Source organism: Astyanax mexicanus, chromosome 7 (assembly GCF_023375975.1).
Source record: "Astyanax mexicanus isolate ESR-SI-001 chromosome 7, AstMex3_surface, whole genome shotgun sequence".
Taxonomy (NCBI): domain Eukaryota; kingdom Metazoa; phylum Chordata; class Actinopteri; order Characiformes; family Acestrorhamphidae; genus Astyanax; species Astyanax mexicanus.
In genome coordinates, this window is record NC_064414.1 from 29,760,405 (window position 1) to 29,771,737 (window position 11,333).

Consider the following 11,333-nt stretch of genomic DNA (forward strand, 5'->3'; position numbering starts at 1 on the left):
TACTGGTTCATCCGGTATACCGGAGACAAAATTAAAACCGGTATTACATTTTCACATACCACCATACCACTAGAGGCACTGCAGAGTGCCATGTAGAACAACAATGCCAAAGAAGTAAGCTGGTTTAGCTTCCTAGCTAACACTAGCCAATTAGCATAACAAGCTAACACCTTGGAGTAATGGTAGTTCATCTATGTGGAGTCAAGCGCTTGTCTTGCGCTGTCCTGCCTGTAGAAAAATGAGAACAGCACCTTATCTGAGGAACCACTGCTGCTGTTCCTTGAAATATGATGGTTTTTATCAGAGTAAAATAGAAAAACAACAGCAAACAGCTATTATTCACTTAGAAAGAGACGAACGGAATTACGCAATCAATCCACAGGTCGGAAAAAAAGTTCCTCTCGTCCCCCAGACAAGCCCAGAAGCAGTCCTGGGTATGGAATTATTTATTCAGCACAAGTGATAAAACTCCATAAAACTCTGGATACTATAACAACTATAGCACTGCTGTACCTATAGCAGTGTTTAAATATACATATACTGTTCCTTAAAGGATTATTTTAATGCACACTGAAATTAATATATTTGTTAACTGGAGAAAGAAGGGAATTGTGGCTTGTAAATTCATATTAAACTTGTCTTACTTGAGCTTTTGAGGAATATCTAAAGAAATATCTCTTTTGAGTACTATTTAAAATACGAAGTTTTGTAAAAAAAAAAAAAAAAAAAGCCAATGGAGCTGTTGTTGGCATATCTCTTTTAAGATCTATTGTTTACATTCTTCAGCTTTTTTCTGCTAATAAAGTCTGATTCCTTTATATATTGTGTAATTTTGCGGGACAAAGTAAATCAAATATTAATCAAAGCCCTAATTTAAGTATTTTATATTATATGTACTCCTAAAAGTAGAGTAAGTCTCAAACCTATAGAAATATAAAAAAAAAAATAAATAAAAAAATAATAAAAAATACAGTCACATATTGTGAAACCATCAGAATCGTAAAAAACACTTTTGTGGTATATTTTCTGGTCATACCATCCAGCACTAGTACAGTATATCTTATAGTTTGGTCTAATTCAGACCAGATCTTGTTATCTCCACAAATTAAAATACTCCAGAGCTTACTTAGAAATTGACCAAGACCAATTCTATCTCTCAAGAGTCTGGACACTTGTCCAAACATTACTTCTAAAAAGTGCAAGTGTGAAACCACCCTAAATCGATTGTTTCTTGGTTCTTTTGCAGGGTCTAACCAGCCACCAGTGCCCCACTCACAATGTACACATCTTTCTTTCTAACAGTCAGACACTAGCACAGGTAGCTTCCTACAGAAAGGCTACTCATCAGCACTACAGCAAAGATTAATGTTCTGTCTTGAAACTGAAGTGTAGCCAAGTTAGCTGGCCAGCAAACCTTGTTATACTGGTAACAAAGGCTGATTGCAGCAGTCTGTGTTCTGCATGCATTTGAATCCCACATGGATGGTCCATCACTGACATCGATTTCCTTTTGTGTATTTACAATCAAGCAAGAATAAGAAAAATTTATGTCTTTTTGAGAATCTTTAAATACTCCCAAAACCAAAGCTACAGTACCTACAAAATATTAAAGTGTCAGCCCGTATTATTTTGTTTCTAAACTGAAGAAGAAGTATTTCTGAGTGGAGAAGGTATAAAATGTTGTGTTTTATGGTACCAGTGTGCTGGCACGACCATCCCTGCTAAGCCCAATATATTCATTCTAAAAACTAGGGTCTCGGGTCGCTTTTCGCAGGAGTTCTTCTGACCACATCACATGTCTTTACGTACTTACATCACATGTACAGCCTCTAAAAGATTTAAAAATTACTCACCCAGTTCAACAGAGCTTCAGGCATCTGGTGCTAGTGGTCTCACTGTTACTGTGTGCATTGTATAGCTGTGTTCGATATGGTTCACTCATTAACTCAGTCAATATGCACTGTACAGCATTTAATAAAACGAGAACTGACTAGGGAACAATCAAACAGCAGACCATCTTCATGTTTGTACCACTCTAAGGACGTCTGACACAACATAACTGTATTGCATTATGGTAACATTGGAAATTCTAGCCTACATCGCCTGTACAATACATTCTGTGATGCATTATAGATTTCTAGTAGCACTATAAAATGGCTGACACACCATATAGTGCACTATTTCTATAAATAGTAATAGTTAGCGATTCAACACAGTTAATGTGACTCAACTGATGGTAGTATAAAGATACCAGTGATACCTTGTTAATCAGAATTTCTGCCTACAAATACATAATAAAGAAGAATAACACCTTAAACAATGCTGACAAAAGCTTACTGAAGAGTGTAAGTAAAGGGAGTTCAGTTAAAGCCATGATTAAGAAATGGAAGGAGTATGGCACATATGTAAATCTGCCTGGAGCTGCCGTGCCCAGAAAACTGTGAGGCCATGCAAGAAGGACATTAGAAGGGGAGGTCAACGAGACACCCATCACTAGTCTGAAGGACATGCAGGCTGCTGTACATGCAGGCTATGCTAATGAGCTACAGAGATCATGACCCAGTTCACATCGTAAAGTTCACATTGAGTTTTTTTAGATTAATAACACTTTCACATGAAATTGAAAGAGGACAGGATATTACCAAACATTTTATTATTTTACAGAGATTAAGTTTTAGCTCACACTGTTAACTCAGAGACGTGCTAGTAGTAATTATGGGTGTAACAATGCATCATGGCACAAAGCATCCCAATGGAAAGATTTGAAAAGATGCATTGATGAAAAGGATAATTCCATATCTTGTTTATTATAAAATGTTAAAAACCAGTGGGTATAAGCACAGGGTGGAGGATATCACAATAATTCTTTATTAGAGAAGCAGCTAGAGTTAGCTGTCCAACTTTTATTGCTGCAGCCTCCGAAAGAGATACAGACTGCATTATCTCTCATTTCTCTAGGCCTTTGAGAACTAAAGTCAAATCTGGAGAGCTAAAATTTACAGCTCAGTTGTAGCAGACTGCCCTGTGTGCCGCATTCCCATCTGACTGACGCTCGTTGTTTGCCCCACGGCCAAATTCAGGGTACACATGGGCAGCGGATGCCAGGTTCTCGTCCTTCCCAACAACTACAGACTAATCTGCTTCATGAAGGGGGCAGGAATGGGCGCCGTATGAAGTGGAGATGGCAAGAGGAGCAGCTCTGCTACAGTTGAGGCACAAATTTTAGCTCCTCAGGCCTGGCTTTAGCTCTCATAAGCCAAGAGAAATGACAGATCCTCTATTCGCGGCTACAAAGTAAGCAGCCCAGCCCTCGCAATAAAAAAAAAAACAGATGAACTAAAAAAAGGAAAATGGGAAAATGGATTGATTTTAAAATGCAGTCGAATTAAAGTAAAAGTGACCAAAAATGGAAATATTTTTGTAAAGAGACACAACCAACTATTTAAGTACAGTAACATACTGTATTTTTCTTTGTTACTGTCTTAGGCATCTTAGACAGTGATACGTTCACTCTAGATTGCTTAAAACAAGTGATTAGTGAAGTTCATTAATTAACTAATTAATTTAAACAGTACTTAAAATAAATAGTACGTACACAAATATTTATACAGGGAGCATTTATACATTTGTTCAAGGCGCATTTTGCATTGTATAATAATAATAATAATAATAATAATAATAATTGAAAATGTATTCCAAATATTGTGAGAAAATTTAAGCACTACCCAGAATTCTACAGGAAATCAAATGGAATAAACACTTGTGTTTGTATGGTAGTATCCTATTAAAAAAAAAACCTAAAGTATGCGAACATACAATCCACTAAGGGTGTAAAAAAACAGATTTATCAGAGTATCGCAATATTTTGTTAAATCTTATTTCACATGTATATATTGGTGTCAGACAGTGAATCATTAGGTGTTGTGTTTAAACTCTGACCACTACATAGCAGTGTTGTACTTACTGTGGTTACATCTCACTGTTACTAACAGTGAGACTTTTTTAATACAGTGAGATATTTTTAACACTTTTGTTTTAGACAGATTGTATGAATGATAGTGTGTTTTATACCATGACAACAGCAACGTACTGTAATATTCAAATTGTAACCCATGTATTGCAACACATTATGTACTGGCAAGAACTTTCCCAATAATCCACATCAGCTGGGAATGTACCAGGAAATGTACGTGAGCTACATTGGGCTAGTTTCCTTAATGACACATGTAAATGAAAAGGCAGTAAAGCCACACCACGCGCAAATAGTAAAATGAGGTGTATTGCAATAATTCTCAATAAAGAATAACCAAACGCATTACAGAAACACAGAATCCAGTCTATATGAAAATTTTAGTAAAACTGAGAAGCTAAAACGCAGTCATGAAACTAAAAACAACAGAGACACACTCGGGGGAAAGAGAGTGTAAATGGATTCCCTGACTGACTTTAACTATTTGAAGCAAGCTCAGCTTTATAAATCATGGATGTATCCATCTCTGAGACTGAGAGAGAGAAAAAGAAAAAGGAGAGAATAGAAGCCATCTCCTAACAGAGAGTGTTTAAGAGCACTCCTTGTGACACACTGTCACACCATAACTCACTCTCTCCACAAGTCTGATCTGTGGGGATCCAAGTTGACAGCCCCTATGGTCCGTAAACAGAGCAAGCTGCTGACTGTGCACTTTGGGGTAGCTCTGCTTAAAACAAAAGGCCTGTTGTCCAGGCCCGGCCCTGTGTTTGACTGCATGGAGAAGTCACCCTTTGGCCTGCAGTGGACAAACCATTTAAAGTGGAGCAAGCACTACGTATGAATCAGGACTGGAGTACAGCTCTTAACGTACATCAAGAAACTAGGTCTAATCCATACGTAATCCATATGTAATTACTCTGGCTTGAGAAAAACAGGGCAGGACGGGTCAGATACTATCCCTTTTTATTCACTGCAGCATCTACAGTACAGTGCAGAGCAAACACAACACAACAGTCTAAAGAAGATATTCTCAATGCTGTGGATTTAATATAAAACTAGTGAACAAAAACAATAAGCTTACATTCACACTAAGGGTCACATTAACCAATTTGTTACAAATGCGCCTGTATTGAAGTGTGACCGTTTAATTATCATCCTCTGCACATAAATCTCACTCCTCTGCTCTTTAACAGACTGATTTGCAACATTGATCTCTTGCCTCCCCATTTAAGTTGATTTACGACGGCCTCTGTTGCTCAATATGAGCACCAATCACATGCGTTCTGCAGCTTCTGCAGCTCCTCCGGATCCTCCAGTCTGCATGCAGGAGCAGTTGAGGCTGCCACTACAGTACACTGCCCTGCTCTGAACCAAACCTGCCCCTCCTCCACGGCTCCCAGCCTCAGCCTGCCTGCATGCACGTGTGAGAGAGAGTGCGTGTGTTAGTGTGTGTGTGTGTAGAGGCCTGGCAGTGAAAAGAGCTGAGGCTCAGCAGTGGCAGCTTGAGAGAATGACTTCAGAGCAGGTCGCTATCAGTGTAACTCATCACACACACACACTCACATGCAAGAGAGAGAGCAAAAGAAAGAAAAAGAGAGAGAAAGAGAGCTCGGGCTTTCATCTGTCTGTTCTGAGCCTGCAGGGTAAAGGGAATTTCTAAGTCTGTTACTAACACGTCTACACACCTAATGCCAAAAAGAAAAGTATGACGATGCATAGCGTTGTTTTTTTATTTGCAGAGTCTACACAATATATGTCCAAATGTTTGTGGACACCCGTTTTAAATAATTATTTTAAAGAAATAAAGCTATTTTAAAAATGTTTCATGTTTGGTCCAGACCTTCTGACTTTTTAGTTTGGTCTAAACCAAAATAGCAGGTGTGAAAGGTGCGGACAATCCAAAGGACAAAAAGGTTGTGTCTGTCCAGAAACCATTTGATTTGTTTGCGGTGTGGAATCACACTTTTTTTTTTAAATGGTCGCAGCAGACTCAATGATGACGACAGGAAGACAAGACGTTTGGACTCGGCTCAGGACTTTCAGGTGTAAAAAATCCCTAACCAATAGCTGAAACAGACGTGCAAATGCACACACAACTTATTAAAGGAAATAGGAACTCTGGAGCAGACAAATATGTGAAATTTATTGGCACATCACTAAAAACTTACCAATACATGCAATCAAATCCTCACAGTAGTGCTCTGTGCGTGTGTGTATGTGAGATTATTTAAATCTAAACCCTGCCTATAGCATCTTTTTCCATATATTTTACTGAGAATCGGCGTCTCAAACCACAATCTTCTCAATTGAACTTCTTTTCCTTTTAAAACAAACTTTATTCTTTACCCCCCACTGAGCCAAACTCACTCTCTTCAAACATAGTTTGGTGGCTGATTCCTTGCTAATACGCTACAACAGCATGGCTCCATACAGCTCCAGTCAAGAGAATCTTCTAATCCTGCAGAAGCAGCATGGCGGTGCACTCGGAGCTTTACGCACACAGCGCATCCAGCGTTTTTTCCACCCTCTCTCTCCATAACTATTATTTATGACGGATGCTCCTACTAAAATAGACACCACCACCACTATGTTTCATCGTCAAAGCTCAATACCCTCAGTTAAGCTTCAGTGAACATTTTGTGAGACAGCCTGTGGTAAGACTGGAAATCTACTGCATCACAACAAATCAGTCAAATGGCATCAGAATGATGAAGTATGGGGATTAAACAGTAAATCACAAGCTTGCCCTCAGGCTTAGCTCATCCCCTTTTCAAACACACACACACAGACACACACTCACACGGCAGCAGACTAAACATAAACAAATCCACTAAAAAAAGCAAAAAAGAAAATGCTGCAGAGCCAAACCGTCCCACATGCTCGCACATCCCAGCTGAAACATAAGGATTGAGAGGAGGAGAGCCATTTTTCAGGAGCACATGCATGATGAGATCGATTTGCCATGGCACCATGGCAAGGGTTACCATGGAAACAGTCAGCCTCATTTCATGGATGTGCAGAGGAAGCACATGGCTGGGGTGGGGGTGGCAGTGTAAATGGCATGGTTAATGTCAATGAACGTGACATGGAGGAAAGCCTGCTTTTAAGAAGCACTGGGAATCTACTATAGCTACTCCAATATTTTCATTTTAACCTCATTTTTCACACCGCCCTCACTCTGACCCTTTCCCCCACCATATTACCCCACAAACAGTGCGATGGGGAGTAAAACGTATGGCACAACTTAGCTAACCTGCTCTTTGTAAAGCTACATTCAAGGTGCAGGATTTGTTCCTTAAATCAGATTTTTTGAGATGACTATAAATGCAATGCTACTTGCAAGTGATCAGATTGGATTTGTGTGTCCTAATATCACAAACCTATTTGCATAAGTTGCTGCAGTAAAGAGGTTGGCTTCAGTAACTAACCACTGGTGCTCCCCATGGAACCCTACACTTCGATTACTCTGAATTTGATTAGGTCATTGTTTGTCGAGTTGTAAGTGATGCAAAAGACCCTTTAGAATTCAATACTAATCTTATTCCAAACCACATCCATCTGTGGTTTGAAACAAATTTGCAAAAATTGGATTTCCTGTGGTTTCTGGCTGCCCAGACTATTAATAATAAATCTGGGTACTAACAAGATGTCAACAATCAGATTTAGGATGTTAGTTTGAACAAAGTCTTAGTCACTACCAGCATTTCTAGTCTTGGAATCATGAATTATCAGAAAGAAGAGCCCCATACAGTGATGCCTGGTTAAATCCAGTGGATAAGAGCTCTTTAAGAGGAGTCTAAAAATTCCTTTAATAACAGCTTTAATGCAGGTTAATTACTTTGTAATAACAGCATTAAGAAAAGAGAGGCGCTGCAGTGCACCAGTCCCCAGAGATAGACCATCCCAACAGGAACACTGAACACGGAGACCATGCAGGGCTGATTTTCACCTGACTTTCATTTGATACAGGGAGAGAGACTAAGGGCTCTTGTTTGAGGTTTCACATGGAAGATATACAGATTGGATCAGGATCTGACTGTTCACATTCATTTAGGATGCCCATGAATTGGATATGTATCTGATCTGGGACCACCTGTAAAACTTAAAGGTATTAAATCAGTTTGGAAAAACATTTGTTTGGACCATATTGACATGTCCACACAGCCCTTTAAAAAATGATCTGACTGTTTACATACATTTAGTATGCCCATGAACTGGATAGGCATCTGATCTGGGACCACCTGTAAAACGGACTTAGCTAAATCGGTTTGAACCACATTGACATGTGCACACAGGCCTTAAAAATATGATCTAACTGTTAACATTCATTTTAGCATTGCCATGAATTGGATATCTATCTGATCTGGGACCACCTGTAAAACATAAAGGACTTAAACTAGTTCTGGAAAAATCGGTTTGGCCAACATTGACTACATGTCCACGCAGCCCTTTAAAAAATCCGATCTGACTGTTTACATTCATTTTAGTATGCCCATGAAATGGATATGTATCTGATCTGGGACCACCTGTAAAACTTAAAGTCCTAAACCAGCTCTGAAAAAAAACTGTTGACATGTCCGCACAGGCCTAAATAATTCAGATTAGATTTCATTCACTTCAGCATAGTAATGTGAACACAGTCGGGGAGTTCTGCAACTTGTACACACACTAAATGTGTGTGTGAGTGTGTGTTTGTGTGAAACAGGCATGGCGGAGGAGGAGGGCGACTATCCAGCCTGATACCCGGGGTCTCTGGTTCTCTTACCGGAGTGGTCTGCGGGTCCTCCTCCGTTGGTGAAGAGGGCAGAGTACAGGTGAGGGTAGGTCTTCTCCAGGGCCACACACAGGTCCAGGAAATGGTCGCTCTCTTTGCTCATCAGCATCTTCAGGAGCTGGTCCACTTTCTCGGAGCTGGACGGGCAGTTGTGGTCCAGCTCGAACCTCTCCCGCTCGCTGAGGGTCCCGGACTTGCTCAGCAGCTCGATCAGCTGGTCCGCGTCCGTGATGGACTCCAGTAAGTTCTGGTGGCACTGGTGTAATAACTCTTTGTGCTTGGGCTCCATGGCAGTTCTCCGTAGTTCCGTAGCGCTAACTATAGTTAGCTAGCTGCGCTGCTACTGGCTAGGGCAGCCCTGCGTCGCTGGAGACGCCGAGCCCGACTCAATCCCACTACAAGCCCGAGAACCAAGCCGCAAACTCCCTGCTTACGGTCACTTGTACGATTTAAACGACGCTGCCATGATATACGCTGGCCTAACACAGCAGTTTTCCTCCCTCTCTAATAGCGAAAAGGCACACGAAGCCATATTTGTTGCCTGAGGCTGTTGACTGCACTAAACACACAGAGAGAGAGGCACGGAGCTCCAGCTCCAGATAGCTACTCTCTCACTCCCGTCCGCCAACTTCTTCCATTTTCTCCCACAGCCTGGCGGACAGCGGACCCTCGCCCCCTCACGCTTTAATCCTGCCCATCTATATTCCCGCAACGCGCCGCCCGAACTGAGACCTAAACTACCGTATAACTCCTCCACCGCCGCCGCCGCCGTCCCCTACTCAAACTGCGAGCTCCGCCATGTCTCAGCAGCTCAGTAGCTGCTGCCCGCTGTCACTCAACTCTCCTCACAATAGCCATGTAAGGTAAAAAGGGGGCGGGGCCTCGCGCTGACACACCTGATTCCTCTCAGTGGGCGGGTCCCAACAGTTCCTCTCTTTAACAGTCTTTTATTTTTCTAGTTTTCTAGTTTTTTAGTCTTAGTTTTATACAGGAGTTTTGTGCGCAAAGACTAATACTAATGCCACCCCACACAATAAAACACTCTAGAAAGACCGAGAATTCTTTTTTTTTTTTTTTTAAGTCTAAAACTCACATCTTTGTCCTTCCTCTGAAAAGATATAAATACCATATCGTGCAGGGTCACTAGTTAAGCTAGCTGTCAGCAAGTCTGCAACAAGTCACTATCAGAATACTTTTTTCTGTGACACTTATGACTTAAGATTTTTAACTCTTTTGATGATTTTTTAACGAGATAATTAAGTCCTGTCCAGGTACAAGTTCATCTTAAAGTATTAAAAAAAATAGAGAATATCATTAAAAAAATATTTATTTTAGTAATTCAGTGTAAAGTGTGAAACTCATATGTTATATAGATGTTTTACACACAGAGTGATCTATTTTAAGCATTTAAGTCCCAAGTCCTGCTAGAAACTGAAATCTGCGTCTCCATAAAATTGTCAGCAGAGGGAAGCATGAAGTGCTGTAAGATTTTGTACTTGACTCTTCAAGTCAGAAAAGTTTCAACCAGGGCTTCATGCTTTCCTCTGCTGACAACTTTTATGAAGAAGCAGATTTTGTTTTCAAGCAGGGACACTGCTTACCCTATAAGATAAATAAATGGTTAAAATAGATCACTCTGTGTGTACTGTATCTATATAATATATAGTTTCACATTTTGATCTGAATTACTGAAATTAAGTAACTATTCAATAATATTATTATTTTCTGAATGGCACCTGTATGTCATCCCCACGACTTAATTATCTCGTTCCCATGAATTAAGTCGTAGCCACACATAATTTATATGTTTTTTACATGACGTCACCTTAGGGGCTCTGTATTTCGACATCTTCCTAAAATAGTCATTTTGGCAAAATTGACTTTTTTGTCTAAATCATCTGTTCTTGATGCAGGCCACCTTTTTAGGAAAATGTCCTATGTCAAGAATGTGACAAGCTAATTTTTTATGACTAATTCATATAAAAGGTGACGTAAGCAAGTACCTATTTGGTTAATAAGTAGATTTTTACTAAGATTATTAATAAAAGCTAACAGCTATTAATATTTGCATAGTTGTTTAGTCTTGTTATTGAGGTTTATTGAGTTTCATCTGTATTTTAACCATCTTATAAAGCTAGCTAGAAATACTATCCAGCATGTGGCTGTTAAAATATTAAAATATTAACTGTTTCAATCAATATTTTTAAAATGTTGAATTGGGATTGTTTCTGGTTGGTTTCACTGCTAGACTATATGATTAACTATTCTTTGCTCATTTTGTTCATTAAATAGCTGTCAAATGAGTCAATATTATTAAAACTTCAGACTACACAGAAATCATATTTTGCTAGCTTAATCACTTTTTATTTTTTAATTTGGAGATCTGGTGCTTTTCTCTCAGTGCACTGGTGGCAGTTTAAAAAAGAGGTGGTGGCTGACTTCAGGTGAATCAGAAGAGGTGTGTTCATGTCCCACCCTCCGAGAGGGACCAGGGGGAGTTCTAGTACGTTGGTAGGTTAATTGGCTCTGTTAAATTGGGGAGATATTTTGGGAAAAACTATATTTGTGGTCCTACTACATGTTTATAAT

The 11,333-nt window shown here is 39.7% G+C and overlaps 1 protein-coding gene across 4 annotated transcripts in view; it reads right to left on the reverse strand.

The window, feature by feature from the left end:
* dlg5a (discs, large homolog 5a (Drosophila)) overlaps positions 1-9,584 on the reverse strand; it is an 81,347-nt gene extending 71,763 nt beyond the window's left edge. For 3 of the 4 annotated variants that reach the window (XR_007440083.1, XM_022684847.2, XM_022684846.2), the window contains exon 1: positions 8,736-9,584. Coding sequence is in view for 3 of the 4 variants with exons in the window: in XM_022684847.2 (XP_022540568.2) it covers positions 8,736-9,033 (298 nt within the window). In the remaining variant the exon portion in view is untranslated. The remainder of the gene's footprint in view (positions 1-8,735) is intronic. The other variant, XM_022684848.2, reaches the window with a different exon arrangement.
* Positions 9,585-11,333: the final 1,749 nt, after the last annotated feature.